Source organism: Lagenorhynchus albirostris, chromosome 19 (assembly GCF_949774975.1).
Source record: "Lagenorhynchus albirostris chromosome 19, mLagAlb1.1, whole genome shotgun sequence".
Classification (NCBI taxonomy): Eukaryota; Metazoa; Chordata; class Mammalia; order Artiodactyla; family Delphinidae; genus Lagenorhynchus; species Lagenorhynchus albirostris.
Window position 1 is genome coordinate 14647923 of NC_083113.1, and position 19841 is coordinate 14667763.

The 19841-nt window shown below is 52.6% G+C and overlaps 1 protein-coding gene across 3 annotated transcripts in view; it reads right to left on the bottom strand.

Annotated features, from left to right (window-relative positions):
* RYR1 (ryanodine receptor 1) overlaps positions 1–19841 on the bottom strand; it is a 118063-nt gene that overhangs the window by 3931 nt on the left and 94291 nt on the right. For all 3 annotated transcript variants that reach the window (XM_060131765.1, XM_060131764.1, XM_060131763.1), the window contains 11 exons: positions 12509–12850; positions 9176–9988; positions 8383–8435; positions 7647–7800; positions 6541–6627; positions 5127–5378; positions 4125–4255; positions 2081–2123; positions 790–920; positions 628–688; positions 98–244 (listed from right to left, as the gene is read on the bottom strand). In XM_060131765.1, the coding sequence (XP_059987748.1) occupies positions 98–244; positions 628–688; positions 790–920; positions 2081–2123; positions 4125–4255; positions 5127–5378; positions 6541–6627; positions 7647–7800; positions 8383–8435; positions 9176–9988; positions 12509–12850 (2214 nt within the window). The remainder of the gene's footprint in view (positions 1–97; positions 245–627; positions 689–789; positions 921–2080; positions 2124–4124; positions 4256–5126; positions 5379–6540; positions 6628–7646; positions 7801–8382; positions 8436–9175; positions 9989–12508; positions 12851–19841) is intronic.

Below are 19841 nucleotides of genomic sequence, written 5' to 3' on the forward strand. Positions count from 1 at the left end.
CCTCACCCTACCTGCCCAGCCCTCACCCTCCACCCCTCCTCAGACTGCCAAACTCGTCCCTCCAGGCTCACTCCCCTCAGACAGGTCCCCTCCACACCTGTTTCCCATTGTGGGTGACAGAGGAGAGGATGGTGCGCAACGTCTTGACCCCCATGGCAATGTCCAGGAGGTGGGCGGCAAAGAAGAAGTTGTTGTAGTGACCCAGGAGGGACATCACCATGTACCAGCCCAGATACAGGAAAGACTGTGGGCACACAGAGCCGGGGTCAGCATGCGTTCATGAGGGTCAAGGAGTACTCTGGGCGCCAGGGAACAGTTGAGAGTGTTGGGCATGCTCTGGGGTTCAGGGGGCCATCTCTGGCTAGGGATTATTTGAAGGTTCAGGAACAACTCTAAAACAATGGAGCACTCGGTGGGAAGCCATTCTGCAGGGAGTTGGGGAACACTCCGCAGAAGGACATAGTCCGGGAATTCAAGAGTGTTCTGGGTGGTAAGGAGCCTTGGGCGGGTCAGAGGTGCACAGGGGTCAGGAGTCAGCCCCTGGTCAGGGATACCTGGGGGTGGGGCATCCGACGCCCTCGGGCCCTTCTCCAGCAGGCCCCTCCCCCTCTACAGGGCCCCCCTCACATTGTCTGTGAAGATGACCCCAAACTTCCAGATCTGGTACTTGATATCGATGGACATGAGCCTGTAGGGTAGAGGGAAGAGGGATGGCCAGATGCTGGGGGGTCAGACCCTGGCCACCTCCCCTGCCTGTCCCAGGCCTGTGCAGGGTCACCCCTGGCTCACCAGGTGAGCAGCCCCGGTGGTGGTTCAGGCTTGCGCTCATTGTGGGCTGTGATCTCCAGCGTGGCCAGATCCATGCCCAGGAGCTCGGCGATCCGCTCCCTCCCAAAGATGTCCCCGTGCTTGTCCAAGACCTACGCAGGGGAGCATAGGGCCGTGCAGACACAACTAGAGTGGGGAAGGTCATAGCCTGCATGGTTGGGGGTGTCTGGGGACACTCTGAACTTTGTGTGAGAGATTGGGGGTGCATTTTTCTGGGGAGAAGGGCCAGAGCTTTCTTCAGATCCTCAGGGGGAAGGTCCCAAAGTGATAAAGGCCCAGTTTACTCAGTAGCCAAATTAATTGGGATCATTTATTATTATTAGGCAGGTAGGCAAGGAATCCTATATAACTGGCGTCCCCACCCCATCATCTATGAATTCATCTCCTCCCACTCACCCCCTCACTCACTCTGCCCCAGCCACACTGGCCTCCTCACAGCTCCTCAAATATACCAGGCACATTCCTCCCCCAGGACCTTTGCACTGGCCGTTCCCCCTGCACAGAACACCCTTCCGCCAGATTCCCACCTGCCTCGCTCCCTCACCTCCTGATCACGCTGCACGAAAGAGCAACCTGTCTGGGCCAACACCCACGCACTCCCCACCCCTCCGCGGGGCTTTTTTCTTCTACAGCACTTATCACCACCTGAATGCTATAAATGTGTTCCTCCTCTGTCTTTCCAACTTGAGGGTCCAAATGTGTTTACTCCTTGGATTCCAGGTCCTTAAAACAGGTCCTGGCACACAGTAGGTGCTCAAGAAACATTTGTTGGGTGACTGAATGATTGTAACTGAATGCTTTCCTATGTGCCAGATGCTGCTCATGTAGTAGGTCATATAACCTTCACAACAACCTGGTGGGGTTGGCCCTCATTACTTCACTTTGAATATGAGGGAAACTGAGGCACAGAAAGGTTGACCCCACTAGGAATAGAAAAGCAGACAATCGAGCACCAGAGTCTGTGTGCTGAAAATAGGATGCCTTACTTCCTCCCTCAAAACTAATATTCAGAGTATTTACTCTGCGCCAGGCACTGTGCTGTGCTTGTTACACGTATCGTCTCATTACAGAGCGGGAGGGGTGACTGTCATGCTCACTTCCAGACTGGCAATCTGAGGTGCTCCTCAGACAGTCAAAGCCTCTTGCCCAAGGTCACACATGAAGCAAGTGCTTGACGGGGTTTGGATGGCCTGGTGGCAGCAAGGAACCCAGCCCGGGAGGCCCTTCCACCTCCCCATCCACGTCCTCTCACCTTCCGCTTGACAAATTTGTCCCAGTAGTTGCTGGGGAAAGACCTGCCAAGAGAAAGAAGCCACAAGACATCAGGGTAGGAGGGAACAGGGGCCACCAGCCAGGCCGGGGCGGGGGGTTGGAATTCCAATGCTTTTCTCACAGGAGACAGGGGGGTCACATCTCACTCAGGGTCAGGCTCTAAAGACCCCAGGCCAGGTGACTTTTGCCCAAGGTCAACTCTTACCCCGCCCTCCCCCGCTGCTGTCGTTGGTGGAGCCCAGGTGAGGCAGGTGGCTCGCATTCGGAGCTGGGATGTGCAAAGACCCCAGAACTGCACTCAGGTGGGGAGGAGTTGGGACCAGCAGCCTGGCCCTGCTCTGGTTCCGGGGTGCTTCCTCACACTGTTTAATTTTATTTGATGATTCTGGCCCTTTATTTACCAGTTTTCTAATTGATGAGTTGATGTCCCAACATCCTGCAAAGGCGGCCCAATGAGTTTTGCTGGGGAGGGGGTCGGGGGTGAAGTGGAGATTTATTATGAATCCATGGATTTAGGCCTATTTGACGTGTGTTTCAATTTGTGGCACTTTCTATCCTTATCAACGCTCAAACTGTCCTTGATTTGTCCACGGGGAGCCGCTTCTAAGCTGGCAGCAGGGTCCTTTCAGCATGTCACCATTTTGCAGTGAGCACACCCTTGCTTTCTGACTTAACAAGATAATCCAGGCTCATCTTACACTTCCCCGACACAGCCCTGAAAAATCTGCCACTTCTCCAAGGAGTCTGGTTCCTTGTCACGGGAAATGGTATTTAGAAGTCAAGGTCTTGGGCAGACACCATTTTAAATAGGTGTCTCTCTCTCTCTCTCTCTTAAGCATGTGTACTTGAATGTGTGTAAGTTAAATGTGTCTTTGATGGTGACAGTGAGAGTATAGCATGTCCTTGGTATGGCTTCTCTCTCTCCTTGCACCACTTCACTAGGCAGGACCCCATAAGAAAATAACTTCCGGGACTTCCCTGGTGGTTCAGTGGTAAAGAATCCGCCTTCCAATGCAGGGGACGTGGGTTCTATCCCTGGTCTGGGAAGATCCCACATGCCACGGAGCAACTAAGCCTGTGTGCCACAGCTAAGCCCGCACGCCACAGCTACTGAACTCGCGCGCCTCAACGAGAGAGCCTGCATGCCACAAACTACCGAGCCCTCGCGCCCTGGAGCCCGCACACCACAAGGAAAAGCCTGCTCTCGGAAACAAAAGATCCTGCATGTGTGCCTCAACAAAGATTCTGCATGCCGCAACTGAGACCTGATGCAAAAAAAAAAAAAGTGTCTTCATTAAAAGAAAAAAGAAAATGACTTCCAACCCTTACCTAGAGCTTACAGTGCCCCAGAAACTACACTAACTCATTTCATTGTCACAAGGTCCTTGTGAGGTCGGTGCTATTATATATCCCCACTTTACAGATAAGGAAACTGAGGCACAGAGAGGCCAAGTGACTGGACCAAGAATTCCCAGCTACAGTGTGGCCAACCCAGGGTTCCAACCTGACCTGGTGTTCTTACTCTAGACATGCCTTCCTCTAAGGATGCAGACCCGCTATATGAACAAATAAGATGGGACTTGACCTGGGGGAAAATGGAATGGGCTGGGAGTGTACTTTGGGGGTCCAGAGTCCCACCACGTTGCCCTCACAACCCTCATTTCCTCTCTGGGCTCAGTTTGAAAACCAAGTGATTTCATATATTTCCCACTCATGGCACCTGGTGAGAATCCCGCGTGGGGACAGAGTTTAAAATGCAGGTTCCTGGGTGCCACCTCAGACTCACTGAACCAGAATCCCCAGGGATGGGGCCCAGGAATCCCCATGTGTCAGCAGCACCCCCAGAGGTACTTTAATGCAGGGGAAATTTGTCTGTATTATTAAGAGGAAGACAAAGGCTTGGGGAGAATGAGTCAGGACGGGCAGTGACTGGAACGCCGGCCTTTTGAGGCCTGGGCTGGGACTGGAGCGGAAACCCAGCTCTGCTTCCCCAACCCACCACGAGGCTGGGGCTGGGCCCTTACGGAGTGTTGAGCACCAGCCGGTCCCACTGCCCCTTCACGTCATCGTCTTCAGGCTGCTCCGTGATGTAGAGGCCGTCAAACTCCAGCTTCCGGGCCAGTTCCTTCTCCCGCTTAAAGATCACCAGGGGCACCTAGATCATGCAGGGAGGCAAAGGGGTGGCTGTCAGGAGACCACAGCCTCGGCAGGAGCTAGGACATCTTGCTGGAGCCTTTGTGACACCCCACCTCACAGGAGCTTCCCCAGAGTGATCAGGGTAGTAGTGGGGAAACGCGGTCAGAGGGTCAGGGCTGGGATGAGGAAAAAACCCGGGAGAGCCCAGAACGGGCACCTGCTGCAGCCTGGGGCCTCCCAAGGGAAGGAGGAGGAATAAAACAGGCAGGTGAAGGGAGATGGAAGTGGGGCAGAGCATTCCAGGCAGAGGGGACAGCACTTGTAAAAGTTCTAAGCCAAAAGAGCTCTGTTCGTCCAATTGTGAAGTATCAAGATTTGCTGAACAGTCAGTTCTCATGGAACCCATACTGAAGTCTTCGTAATACACCTTACGGGGCATCACGAGCTTCAGGCACAGTTGATGTCAGAATCCACAGCCCCCTGTTGGCACCCATGTTATGTCTGAGGCCCACAGACCCTCACAGATATTAATTCACCCACTGACCAACAGGTAGAAAATAAATATTCCCGAATGACAAATTTTGCTTCTTGATCCAGAAATTAACATCGTCACAGGACCCATCTCCTCAGCTGCAACCTGTATCAGTTCCCAGTTTGAATATCACCCTTGCTAAAGACCCCAATCCTGTACTCAGTCCCCCAGTCTTACCCCAACCCTAGACGCCCCTCTGTCCTAATCACTGTGTTAGATGCCCCAGCCCCTGCCCCAGGTCCTCTCAGCCAGTGCCCCGGCACACATCCCCTCCAAACACACACACACACACACACACACACACACACGCACGCGCGCACACACATGCCCCAGCCCCAAGGCTGTGGTCATGACCCACCTTGAGACAGTTGTAGCCAATGATGCAGAGAAAGGCCACCAGCGTATGCAGAAGGCTCAAGCAACGCAAGGCAGGTTCCATGTAGCCCGTGCTCTCCTCCAGGAAGTAGTACACCATGTTCTCATCCTCGTCACCCTCCGCTTCCTCTCCGGCCCCCGAGCCCCAGCCAGAGCCTCCGCCTGACCCTGCTCCTGACAGGTCCCCAGCTGCTGAACTCTCCACATCATCCTCCCCTGGTGGAGAGTCTGAGACCTAAAGGGGGACAGAGGTCAGACAGGGTGGGGACCCGGTGTCCTGGTACCTGGTCGGCCACACCCAGAACTGGGCCCTCGTCAGAGACAGTCTCTGCAGGGCTGTCCATCAAGATCAAGGGGTGGGCCCAGGACCCTAGTTAGCAAATCAGATTCTGTCCTGGGAATCTGACTATTGAACTGAGTGACAGGAGGACTGAAGACAGAGTTGATTCGTCTTGATAGTGGAGCCCTAACGAGACTACTTTTAACACTAATATTAACACTAACACTAAAATTAGTAGTAGCTGTCGTTTATTTATACAGCACCTTTTTTTGTCGGGTACTATTCTGAGTGCTTTACATACATCAGTCCTCTTTTTTTTTTTTTTTTTTTTTTGGCTGGGCCTCGCACATCTTGCAGGATCTTAGTTCCCTGATCAGGGACTGAACCCGCGCCTTCAGCAGTGAAAGCGTGGAGTCCTAAACACTGGACCTCCAGGGAATTCCTCATGTTAATCCTCTTTTAATTCCCACAGCTCTGAGATGTAGGCTCTGTTATTATCCCATATTACAGATGAGGAAATTAAGGCACAGAAAGGTTAAGAACTTTGCCTAACATCATGCAGCCAGTGAGTGGTGGAGCCAGACTCAGATCCTACAGAAGCCATGCTCTGACCATTCTGCTAGACTGCCCCTCTGTCCTGTTATCTAGATCTCGCGCAAGACCCCGAGGGTCCCTTTGTCCTTTGGGAGGCCTGCTTCATAGCCCTCTCCTTCTCTACCATGAGCTGCCCATTTCCTCCTCCCCACAAATTTCTCTTTAGCTTATGTGAGAACAAAGAGATGTAACCGAATCAGCGGGTGTTGCAGAGAGGGGAAGGCCTGCACCCAGGGGCACAGGGCTGGCCAGTGGCAGAGCTGAGCGTGGAACCCAGGACTGATTCCCTGCACTAACTCCCACAGGGCACTCAGGCATCTGTTCCAGATGGACCCAGACACACATACTCACCACCACAGGGGTCTTAAGCTCCAGGTGTTCAGCCTGAACCTTCCTGGGGACCCTGAGCCCAACACCTTGTCCCTGGTGAACTGCAAGGGCCCTGGGAACCCGTTAGGGGCTGAGCCTGCCGCCCCACAGACCAGGTAAGCGCCCGATCCTCCCGGCCCCTCTTGATCAGCACCTTATAAAACAGCAGGATGAAGTTGATGGCGAATGCCAAGAAGAGGGCAAGGAATCGCAGAGTGTAGAAGTTCCGGGAGAGGTAGTTCTAAGATGAGGAGAGAAAGAAAAAGACAGAGCTCACGGTCCACTCGCTTCCCGGGAGAATTCATCCCAACATTCACCCACAACCCAAGCACCGGGGTCCTTGATATCTGGTCCCACAATCTCCCATTTATTGAGTGCTTATTGTGTACCAAGGCCTGGGTTAATAGCTTTGTATACGTGAACCTGTTTAATTGTCACCACAACCCTATGAAGTAGGTACTGCTGATATGCCCACTTTCTGGATGAGGAAACGGAGGCTCAGGGTGGTGAGCTGTCTTGTCCAAGGTTATGTAGCCAAGAAGTGGCAGACCTGGGCTTTGAAGCCAGGCGGTCCAGCTACAGAGTCCACACTCCCAACCACTCTGTCATGCTGCTTCCCGGGTGAGGGTACCCTGTCTGCTTTATCCCGGGCAGAAGACATCTACTTCCACCTCTCCCTTCCTCTTTTTCTCTCCATCCCCCATGCTTTCCCCAAATCCTCACTAAACCACCCTCTGTCCGACATGTTTCCCTCAGCCCCTCATGTCAGGCTGGCCTGGAGAGGAGACAGGACAGATGGAGGCATGGGCCCCGAACTCCCTTCTTCCGGGCCTGGATGAGGAGATGAATTCTCCCCCCACAGGAGGAGCTGGGGCTGGTGTGGCAGCTCCTTCCTGAAGGTTGAGAGCCAAGAAATAGGCCACGGTGGGAGGAACAGAGCCATGGCCTCAGTAGGATTTAGCTCTGGATAGAGGATGGGGGTGGGAAGCTGAGGCCGGTGGCCCCAGGTGCGCAAACGCGGGGAGGCTGGAATAAGGATTGTGAGCAGGGAGAGGCCGAGGAGCCAAGTGGGGACCACCTGAAAATGCTGCCCTGTGCCCAGGTCCTGCTCTGTCTGGGGACGTCTCTGCTCTCTGCCCATATCGACTTCCCCACAGAGATGAGCCTGGCCCAGGTGGGCTCAAGGACAGGGTTGGGGGAGAGGTGGTGTGAATGTTTTCTGGGAGAGGAGGCTTCAGGGTGCCCTTGCTGGGTGCTCACCAAGAACTTCACCCTCTGTACTTCCAGTTCTCCCCAGAATTCCAGGTCCCCGCCTCCAGCCCCCTCCTTCTTTGGAGGGGGGGGAGGAGGAGCTGTCTTCTTGGGGGGTTCTGGTGGGGGTTCGGGGACTTCTTTCTTCTCCCCATTCTCAGCACTGCAGGGCAGGACACAGAAAGAGTGAGCAGGTGCCTGGGAAATGCATTCATTCATTCATTCATTCAAAGCCATGAGCAGGGGCCCACCCCATGCCTGGTCCAGGTCTAGATGGTGCTGGGGACACAGTGGTGAGACAACTTCCAGCCCTGTCCCCATGGGGCTCCAGTCCAATGGGGGTACAGACCCGTCACCAGACAGTGGCAGCCCGGAGTGGTCAGGGCTGGGACGAGGGTAGCTCAGGGGCTTATGGGAGCCCGGAGGAGACACCTCTTCAACTTAGGGGGCATGTCAAGGTCGGCTTCCCAGAGAAGGAGCCATGTGAGCCAAGATGGGAAGGAGGAGGAAGGCTGAGACGAAGCGCAGGAGAAGGTTTTACAGGCGGAGGGAACGGCTGGTAGAAAGGCTTGCAGGTAAGAGAGGAGCACTCATTTCCCTACTGCCTTTCACAGAGGCCCTCCTCCGGGCCTGGGCCTGGGATGGGTGATGCTGAGGTCCCAGAGTGAACAGGACATCCTCAGGCCCTGACCTCAGGAGGCTTCTAGTGATAGGGGCTGGGCCCCTTGGACCCAAGGCCACTCACTCGGCTTTCTCAGGCTCCGGCTCTGGAGGTACCTCCTCTTCCTCTCCATCCACCTGGCGGCAGGGCAAGTATCAGGGCTGAGCCTGCACCCCAAGCGCCTCTCAGACCTGCCTATTCCTCTCTGTGTCCCTTTCTGGCCGTTTCTCCTGGGCAATCTAAGTTTTACTCCCCACCCCCACCCCCCAGAAGAGGGATCAAGATTCTCATTTTACAGAGGGGAAACTGAGGCTCAGAGAAGTGGAGTGCCTTGGCTAAAGCACTGTGCAGAGTCAGGCTGGCTCCAAGTGGAGCTTCTCCCCTCATGGCCTTCCGTCACCTTGACAACCTTCCATCACCTTGACAACCTTCCATCACCTTGACAACCGCACCCCCATGGCACTTATTGCACTGAGGATGCTTTAGGGGCCTCTGTCACGTGGACTACTTAATTCCCTACATCCGCCTGTATCTCTGAGGGTCTTTCCCAGTGTCTCTGACCCTATCTTGGGTCTTTTTAGTTCTTGGTCCTGCTTCTCCTCTAATTTGGTCTCTGGGTCTCTTGCTCTTTCTGGCTCCAGACACTTTTTCCTGTCTCTCCCAGAATCACTACCCTCTTCACCGGGAGACTTCCTCCAGGTCTCCATCTCTGCGTCCATCTCTCAGCGTGTCTCTCTTTGTCTCTGCGTATCTCTCAGACCCTCTCTCCGCCTTTTTCCTCTCTCTGTGCACCGCTCTCCAACCTCTATTTGTCTCTCTCACCCTGCCTCCTACCCCAATCTCTCCAAAACCCTGATGCCCCAGCCCGCGCTCTCACCCCCAGCTTCCTCTTGATGATGGGGGAGCCCTCGGGCGTGGGCGGCTCCGCCGGCGTCGTGTCACCCATGTCCCCGAGGCCGCCGGCCCCTTCGGGCCGGAAGAGACCATCCTCGGCCACGGCCACAGTCCCGTCGGGGCCTCCTGGGCCGACCTCCTGCGCCGCCGCCTCCTCGTCGCCCGCGCCCTCCGCGGAGTCGCCCGCGCCTTCGCCCGCACCCTCGCCGTCCACGTCGCCTCCGGGCCCGGCCGGCTGCTCGCCGTGCACCTCGTCGCCCGTGGGGTCGGGCATGCCCGCCAGGAGCTCGGTCATCGTCACCTTCTTGGCGCCCTCCACCAGGCCGCCGCCGAAGAGCGAGCCCCAGAGCAGGCGCAGCGCGCCCGCCGCCGCCCCCGCGGCCGCCGACCCCGCGCGCGCCAGCGCCCCCCAGAGCAGCGCGGCCACGGCCGTCGCGGCCTCGCGCGCCGTCAGCCGCCGCAGCCGCCGCACGCGCCGCCGCAGGCTGCGGTAGCTGAGGCCCCGCAGGGCCCGACCCGCCGCCGCCGCCAGCCGCGCCGTCGCGCCCGCCGCCGCCGTCCCCGCCGCGCCCTCGGGCCCCGCCGCGCCCTCCTCTGCGCCCTCGGCGCCCGCCTCCGCCGCGCCCGCGCCCTCGTCGTCGTCCTCCCCCGGCCCGCCCTCGGTCTCCGAGATCTGCGCGGCGATCTGCATCTCGAAGATGGTGTCCTCGCAGAAGCTCACGAAGAGCTCCATCTTCTCCGACTCGCCACCCTCGTTCACCACGTCGAAGATGAACTGACGCTTCGACTCCTTCACCTGCAGCGCGGGGCGGAGGGGACGTGATGGCGGCGCCGTCAACGGGGACTTGGGACAACAGCGGTGGCAGCCATGCGCGTTCGCAGCTGTTCTAAGCATCGTCATTTTTATTTTTGAAAGCGAACCTATATAGCGCTCGCTGGAGGTGCACCTGTAAGAACCTCAGCAAGGCTAGGCCCTGTATCCAGCATTTTATGTATGATATCTCATTAAATCCGCACAAACCATCCTAGAAGTAGGGGCCGATATCCCCATTTTATAGATGAGGAAATGGAAGCCCAGAAAGTCACGTGTCCGGGGTGATGCAGCTGAGAGGTGGCAGGTGTAGGATTCGAATTCCCAGCAAGCTGGTTCCAGGATCGATGTTCTTGGCGTCGACAGACTGAGCATAGTGGTTGAGGGCAAAGGTTCTGCAGCCAGCCTGCCTGGGTTCGAATGCTGATTCTGCCACTGAGTTAGACTTAACGCTCTGGGCTTCGGTTTCCCCTTATGTAAATCGGGGAATAATAGTAGGACCCATGCATAAAAGGGCTGGCGTGAGGATTAAATGAGTTAATAGATGCTGAGTGATTAGAACAGTGCCTGGCACCTACCAAACGCCATATAGTTCTTGCTGTTGTGGTACTGCTGCATGAGCGCTAGAGGGCCACGCAGGCAGACATGGACTCCGGACCCGTAGGAGAACGTGGGAATGGGAAGGAGTGAGCAGGAGGAAGTGGGTGTCTGGAGGAATAACACTAACAGAGAGTGTGCACGTGGGGTGCACGTGAGGGGAGGAGCTCCCACAGGGTGTACTAGAGTGTGAAGGGCCAGTGGTGAACCAGGGCTTCCTGCAGATGCAGGGATGTGCAGACGTCCCGGGTGCAAGGACGATGCAACGGCTTTTAAGCCAGATTGCAGAGGAGGATGAGTATACAGTGGTGCCCCGAGGGACACAGGTGAGTGTGCAAAACCTTGGGAGTTCCGGTGGAGTATGTGAAAGGGCCGATGTGCAAGAGCCTTGTGAGAGGGCACCGGGACTAAGGGAGGAATCGGGTGTGAGGAGGGCGTGGCGGCATGGGAGGACATGGGGAGAATGTGACTGTGCCCGGCTCAGTGCTCGGCGGACATGGGCATATGGGGCAGAGGCATGCAAGGGCCTGGGTGAAACCGCGGGTGGGGAGTGTAAATGTGGGAGGGGTCTGCAATTCATATGGTCAGTGCATGTGCGGCAGGATGAGTGTGCAAGAGGACCCGGGAGTCAGTGTAAGAGGGCCCAGAACGTGAGGGCAGGGCTCAGGGTAGGGCACAAGCCCGGGCGTGCATGAGCCAGGTGTCACTGAGGAGGAGACTCAAGGGGCCCAGGTGTTGAGGAGATGATGGGAGTGCAAGTCTCATGAACTGTGAGTGTTAAGGTGGGAAGGGTGTGCAAGAGCAAGTGGGAGGAGTGTGCAGGTGCCTGGGGGCATCTGAGGAGTAAAAGGGAAGTGGGAGTGCAAGGGGCAGGTAAGGAGCACGCAGGCTCGGCGTGCACTGTGAGTGTGGGCAGGAGGGCCACCTGGACAGCAGGGGCGGGGCCAGGGGCCGAGCATGCGTGAGGGGCACATGGGAGGGTGAGAGAATGGGGGATGGGAACCACATGCAGGCTAAGTGTGTGAGGTGGGCTGGGGGTGTGCCAGGGCTACGTGGGCATACTTTGGAGCAAGTGGGTGTGTAAGGGGCATTCACACACTTGTAGGCTGGGCATATTCGGGGCACATCAGGTCAAGGAGTAGGCCTGGCCACCAAGGACACGCAGGGGCTCCCGTGGGTGGGCTGGTGAGGGCTGTCCAAGTGCTCATGAATGAGCATGGGTGTGCCAGGGCATGTGTGGGTGAATGAGTGAGGACGGGCAACCATATGGCATGCCGGGGCTGCAGGAGTGCACACTGGCATCCTCAGAGTGAGTGTGCAAGAGAGGTGCGCGCACACGTGGGCCCAGCATAAGTGGGAAGGGTATTGTGTGCTAGGAACTCAGAGGGCATTTGGGGGCACAAAATGCCAGTCATCAGGGCACCCTAGAGCCCCCACGGTGCGTGTGCAAAAGAGTGGGCATGGGCAGGCCAGGGCCGAGAGAGGGCATACCAGGGGCTGCTGGTAAGGTGAGCAAGGTGTGTGTAACCACGTGGGTTCAAGTACAAGAGTGTGGGTGTGGTCGCATCAGGATTATAAGAGCTCCCGGGGTGAGTGTACAAGTGGCAGGCGTGGTGTGCGAGCAGCCACAGTGAGGGCCCACGGACGCTGCTGCATGTATAAGGGTATATGTCCATGCCGAGTCTGCACGAGGTGGGCATGGGAGAACCGGGGTGCGCAAGGGCACAGCAGCACCCGTACAACGTGTGCAGAAGGGTGGGCGTGGCCTTGCACGAGCGGAGCAGGGGCACACCAGGGTCTGCAGAGCGGATGTGCGAAGTGTGCACAGCCCCATGTGTGGTCCAAGCGTGCCAGGAGCATGCCCCGAAGCCCCGGGAGGCAAGCATGCGCGTGTGCGGGGCCACCGACCTGGGGCATCTCCCACTGGGCGCGGTTGGTCTCCGAGATCTCGAAGTAGATACGCTCGATGCGGCGGGAGGCGCCCATGATCTCGATGCGGCCCAGGTAGGGCCGGAAGTATTCGAGGATGCTCTCAGCCAGCTCGAGGAAGTTGCGCAGGCGCGGGTCGTGAGGCACGTGCTCCGACAGGTTGGTGAGCAGCACGGCCACGTTGAAGCCGATGTCGCGGGCTGGCTCCTGGAAGCGGTTGGCAAACTCCTCGCAGTCGATCATCTCGTTCTCATCCGCTTCGGAGCACGAAAGCAGGAACTGGATTTCTGGACCAGTGAACTGCTTCTGGCTGTCCATGGCCTGGAGGGTGGGCAGCGGTGAGCGGGGGAGGTCAGAGGGGTGGCCTAGGGAGCCCCAATGCCTTTCCCGAAAGAACTATGGACTTTTCATAAGGAGAGAAAAATCCAGAATCATATAACCAGCACCCAAGGCTGACGTCCAGCAGGTTGGTATGGGTGAGGCTGTACCAGCTATTAAAACACTGAATGTTATGGGACTTCCCTGGTGGCGCAGTGGTTAAGAATCTGCTTGCCAATGCAGGGGATACGGGTTCGAGCCCTGGTCCGGGAAGATTCCACATGCCGCGGAGCAAATAAGCCCGTGCGCCACAACTACTGAGCCTGCGCTCTAGAGCCCGCGAGCCACAGCTACTGAGCTCACGTGCCACAACTATTGAAGCCCGCGCGCCTAGAGCCCGTGCTCCGCAACAAGAGAAGCCACCGTAACGAGAAGCCCGCGCACCGCAACGAAGAGTAGCCCCCGCTCGCCGCAACTAGAGAAAGGCCGCGCACAGCAGTGAAGGCCCAATGCAGCCAAAAGTAAATAAATTTATTTAAAAAAATACTGAATGCTGCATTTCCACAAAGCTGAGCAACCAGCCACTGTCAGATAAAGTCCGTTTTCAGAGATGGGAAGATGTGAATCGATGAAACTCAGCACTTGTGTAGCAGCTGGTAAAGAGATGCCGCCCCAAGCTCCCTGCCTGCCATCCTGGTGAGTCCCCGCAGGCTGCTCTCCACCCGTCCTCCCCCCACATGACGACACCTGTGGTCTGTACCAGAGGCTTTCCTGACCCTCTGGCTGCAGCTGGGGCCTGTCCAGCCGAGGTCGGGGAGCAGCAGGAGAATGGACTTGTGGCATTTCTTCCTCGGCTCCCTCCCTGTGCTGGCTGTATCTCTCCGCCAAAGGTCAGTTCTGCCGTCCTGTCCACACAGCTCCTTCTGTCTCTGAGTTCGATAATTACTCTTTCCTCCAGGCCAGCCCCCTTACAGCTAGGGCCCTGACTGATACATGCCACCACCTCTGCCCCTTCCCCAAGGCCCTTTGGTCCCCCATCCTACCATTTCCAGCAACTAAGTAACTGGCACCTGACACAATGGAGGCCTCCAAATTTCAGCTGGGAATAAAGTCGTATGCCCGTCACCCCAGAACATATTTTCAGCAACTGTATATGTAAGAACTATAACATGACAGGTACGATTGGAGCCCTCTGTGTACCCTTCTCTTGCTCCATTACCCCCACCCTCCCTCAAGGTATCCACCAAGGAGTTGGTGTATCCTTCCAAAGAACTATGTGTAACATGGATGGACCTAGTGGTATTATGCTTAGTGAAATAAGTCAGACAAAGACAAATACTGTATGTTATCACTTATATGTGGAATCTAAAAAATAAAACAAATGAATGAATATAACAAAACAGAAACAGACTCACAGATATAGAGAACAAATTAGAACAAACCAGTGAGGAGAGGGCATGGGGGGAGGGGCAAGATAGGGATAGGACATTAAAAGATACAAACTACTATGAATAAAATAAACAAGCTACAAGGACATATTGTACAGCACAGAGAATATAGCCAACATATTTTTTTTTTCGTTACGCGGGCCTCTCACTGTTGTGGCCTCTCCCATTGCGGAGCACAGGCTCCGGATGTGCAGGCTCAGCAGCTGTGGCTCACGGGCCCAGCTGCTCCGCGGCATGTGGGATCTTCCCGGACCAGGGCACGAACCCGCGTCCCCTGCATCAGCAGGCGGACTCTCAACCACTGTGCCACCAGGGAAGCCCATAGCCAATATTTTATGATAACTTTAAATGGAGTATAATCTATAAAAATATTGAATCACTATGTTGTACACTGAAACTAATATAATATTGTAAATCAACTATACTTCAATAAAAAAAATGTGTCAGTACTTCTACTACTTATATTCTGTCATTTTCTCACACAAAAAATTTGGTATCCTGTGCATTATTTTGATTTAAAGAATATTATAATTATAATCATGTAATTTGAAACTTGCTTTTTTCACTCAGCTGTACGTTTTCAAGATCTATCCATGTTGATATATAGGTCAAATGAATACATTTTCACTGCTGTGTAGTATTCTTGTTTTATAAACACAACACTCTATTCTCCTGATGACAGACATTTAGTTTATATCCAGTTTTTAACTTTACAGACACTTTCATTAAACGTTCTTGTACTGATCTTCAATGCACTCTTTGCAAGAGGTTCTCTGGGGCAGCCTTTCAAATGTTTTGACCACACCTATAGTAAGAATGCATTTTATAATGACTCAAAAAATAAAGTTTTCACGACACAATTCTGACTTTCGCTATGTAACACACTCTGCAATGTTCTATTTTATTTTTAAAGATGCTGGTCATGACTTAACTAAATTTCATGACCAACAGATGGGTTGCAACGTGGTTTGAGAAACACTGCTCTGGGGTATGAACAGAAGCGAAATTTTCTGGCTCTAAAAAATGCTTTGTAGCCAAGAACTTTGCAAAATGCTTTCTAAATGAGTAACATGCTTTGCAAATCATGAAGGGCTCTAGAAACCACAGAGCGTGGAGACATAATCACACAGGAACTCTTTACCTTCTACCGTCACACCATCAACCTGACTCCTTCCCTTATGATACAGTGTGACACTGTCCCTCTTAAAATCTGACACCCCCCCAACCATGCTCCACATTGTGCATTTGCCTATCCCCTTCTTTTGAAATACCTTTTTCTCTGACTGTTGTCAGTTTCCTTGGCTGGAGTCTCCTTCTCTTCCAGACCTCTAAAAGTTGGAGGGGCTCCAGGCCTGGAATTTGCATGCTTTTCTTGAGATATACACTCGTCATGGAGATGTCATTGAGGCCTGATCCTCCGAAAGCCATCCCATGCCAATGATGGTAAAGCCTACGTCCCAGCCCTGACTGCCCCCCAGAATCCATACACTTAACAGGGGAAGCCTTATCTGACATCTCTTTGTGGAAATGGCCAAAACTGACCTCTTGATTGCAAAACCTCTCCTCCCACAGTCTTACCCATCTCCGGAATCGCATCACCACCCACCCAGGTGCTTAAGTTAAAATCTTTGAGTCATCCTTGATTCCTTTCTTTTATCTCACTACCCACACCTAATCCATCAGCAAATCTGTCAGCTCTACTTTCAAAAGATCTAGGACACACACACTTCTGCCCCCTCCATGGCCCCTACCCTGGTTTTGTCCCCCATTGGACCCTCACAGCAACCTTCTCCCTGGTCTCCCTTCTCCTCTTCTATCCCCACAGTCTCTTCCCCCCCACCCACCCACAGTTGGAGGGACCCTGTGAACATCTGAGTCAGGTCACATTCCTCCCCTGCTCAGAATACTCCCTTAGCTCCATCTCATTCAGGTCAAAAGTCAGAGTCCTCCCTGCAGCCAACCAGTGTCAGCACATCTGCCCCCCTCACCTCTCAGACTTAAAGTTTTCCTCTCCCCGCCCCCAACAGCCCTCTCCAGCCATACTGGCCTCCTTTGCATCCCTCTTATTCCCACTTTTCAGCCTTTACACTTGTTGTCCCTTGTCCTGGGGATGCCACAACCTCCCCTAACTTCACAGGGTAGCTTTCAGCTCTTGGCTTCAATGTCCTCTTCTAGAAAGACCTTCCCTGACCACCCAATTTACAGGGCTTACTCTACGCATGCTCTCTTGCACACCACCCTGCTCACTTCCTTCAGACCACAGGTTATAACCTGAAATTATTTTGTTTCTTTACTTATTTTCATCTGACAGCCACTGGGCTGTCAGTCTCTGTTTTGTTCACTGCTACACACAGTACGTGCTCAACGCATGTTTGTCAAATGAATTAAGCATCTTGAAAACTGAAAAGACTTTTTAACTTTGTTATACTTTTTGAAAATTAAGAAGTCCTTAAAAAAAACACCTAACCTTGTTCTTTTAAACCATAAAAAAATTGAAAAGCATATTGTAAAATACAAAAGTTTGTAAAGAGTCTGGGAATCATAGGACGCTTTGGGTTTGGGAAACCATATGATGTTTGGTAAAGGTTAGACGTTTAGAAATGAGAATATTGCCATTTTGCAATCTCTAATGAACTAATGTGTCTGGGCATTGAATATCAGTGGTTGCTGACATCACAAAAGGAGAGATGACAGGACAGGATGTGCCTCTTGACGGACGTATGAAGCACCACAAAGGAAGGTGTTGGTGAAAAATAAAAATAAAAACAAAAACTCCAAACCTGAATCTGATTGAGCTTCTTGACCCAAGTCCCAGTTTACAGGGAATGCAGGGGACAGAGGAACACGTTAAATGACACCACAAAGTTGCATCAGCCAGATCAAAACTGTGGGAAACTCTACAACTAGGAGAGCACTAATGACAGCTACGAGCCACATGTGGCTACTGAGCCCTTGAATCATGGCTGGTGCAAAGTGAGGTGTGCTGACAGTGTAAAATACATACGGATTTTAAAGACTCAGTATAGGACTTCTCTGGTGGCGCAGTGCTTAAGAATCCACCTGCCAATTCAGGGGACGTGGGTTCAATTCCTGGTCCGGGAAGATCCCACATGCCGCAGAGCAACTAAGCCTGTACATCACAACTACTGAGACTGCCCTCTAGAGTCTGCGAGCCACAACTACTGAAGCCCGCGCACCTAGAGCCTGTGCTCCGCAACAAGAGAAGCCACCGCCCGCCGCAACGAGAGGAAGCCTGCATGCAACAACGAAGACCCAACACAGCCAATAAATAAATAATGTTCCTTAAAAAAAAAAAAAGACTTAGTATAAAAAAAAGAATTTAAAATATCTGATAATTTTTACATTGACTATATGTTGAAATATTATTTTGGTAGAGTAGGTTAAATAAAACATGGTTAAAAATAATTTCACGTGTTTCTTTTTACTTCTTTTTTTTTTTTTTTTTTTTTTTTTTTGCGGTACGCGGGCCTCTCACTGTTGTGGCCTCTCCCGTTGCGGAGCACAGGCTCCGGACGCACAGGCCCAGCCGCTCTGCGGCATGTGGGATCTTCCCGGACCGGGGCACGAACCCGTGTCCCCTGCATCGGCAGGTGGACTCTCAACCACTGCGCCACCAGGGAAGCCCTCTTTTTACTTCTTTTTTTAAATGTAAGTATTAGAAATTTCTTTTTTTAAAAATATTTATTTACTTATTTTTGGCTGTGTTGGGTCTTAGTTGTGGCACGCGGGATCCTTCCTTGCAGTGCACGGGCTCTTCGTTGCGGCACATGGGCTTCTCTCTAGTGGTGCAAGAGCTCCAGAGCGCGTGGACTTAGTAGTTGCAGTGTGTGGGCTTAGTTGCCCCGTGGCATACGGGATCTTAGTTCCCCCGACCAGGGATCAAACCCGCGTCCCCTGCATTGGAAGGTGGATTCTAACCATTGGACCACCAAGGAAGTCCCAGAAATTTCTTAAGTATATGTGTTGCCCTCATTGTATTTCTATCGGGCAGTGCTGCTCTACAGGACCAGCAACCCAGGTATCCATCAGATAAACTGCCAGGTAAGGGAAAAGTGATGGAGGGGCAGCAGTAGATAAAAGGAGGTTTAAAGAAACAGCAACCAGGGACTTCCCTGGTAGTGCAGTCGTTAAGAATCTGCCTGCCTATTCAGGGGACACAGGTTTGAACCCTGGTCTGGGAAGATCCCACATGTTGTGGAGCAACTAAGCCCATGTGCCACAACTACTGGAGCCTGCACACCGCCACAAAGAGTAGCCCCTGCTCTCCGCAACTGGAGAAAGCCCACGCGTAGCAACGAAGACCCAACACAGCCAAAAATAAATAAGTAGATAATTTTTTTTTAAAAAAAGGAGAATTTAAGAAATAGCAACCAATAGCACTGGGTGGCCTTGTTTGGATCCTGCTTCAAAGAAATTACAAAAAATTATATGTGGTCTTTAGAAGATCTGGAAATGTGAACGTTGGCCAGACATTTGATGATTTAATGAACTATGGATCTTTTTCATTTTGTCTTTATTGCTTTGTTTTTAGTTAGGAGTGATAATGACACTGTGGTTTGTTAAATAGAAGGAAAGCTTTTTAAGACCGTATATTGTATAGTTCCATTTATATGAAGTGTCCAAAACAGGCAAATCTATAGAGACAGAAAGTAGATTAGCTGCCAGGGGCCTGAGTGGGGGAAATGGAAGTGACCGCTAAAGGGTATGGGGTTTCTTTCTGAGGTGATTAAAATGTTCTAATTAGATTGTAGTGATGCTTGCACAATTCTGTGAATATATCAAAAAAACATTAAGTTGTACCTTTTAAATGGGTGAATTTTATAGCATATGAATTATATCTCAATAAAGATGTTTTTTAAAAGGAAGTCTTTTAATTTAGAGATAGGTACAAAAACATTTGCTAACAAAAAACAATAAAGAAAACCACGAAATAGTACTAACTAAGAATAAATTAGTAGCCTGAAATGTGTTTTCACCCACCAGGAAGGGCTTTCCAAACTGTAGTAGATGTTTTGGAATCTGCTAAGTACTTATCATTGGAGACATGTTTTGCAAACTGTCAAGAACACTGTCAACCACGAAGAACTTGGGAAACCCTAAAATAATTCTATATATTTTTCTTTTCTTAATAAATTTATTTATTTATTCATTTATTTATTTAATTTTTGTCTGCATTGGGTCTTCGCTGCTGCACGCGGGTTTTCTCTAGTTGCTGACAGCGGGGTCTACTCTTTGTTGCGGTGCGCGGGCTTCTCATCGCGGTGGCTTCTCCTGTTGCGGAGCACAGTCCCTAGGCGCGCGGGCTTCAGTAGTTGTGGCACACGGACTTAGTTGCTCCGCGGCATGTGGGATATTCCCGGACCAGAGATCAAACCAGTGTCCCCGGCATTGGCAGACAGATTCTTAACCACTGCGCCACCAGGGAAGCCCTCTATATATTTTTCAGTGAAGATTTACATATGAACAGAAATGCAGAAATAAATGTCCAGAGATATGAACATCTAGAGGATAACTGTGGCAGCCTT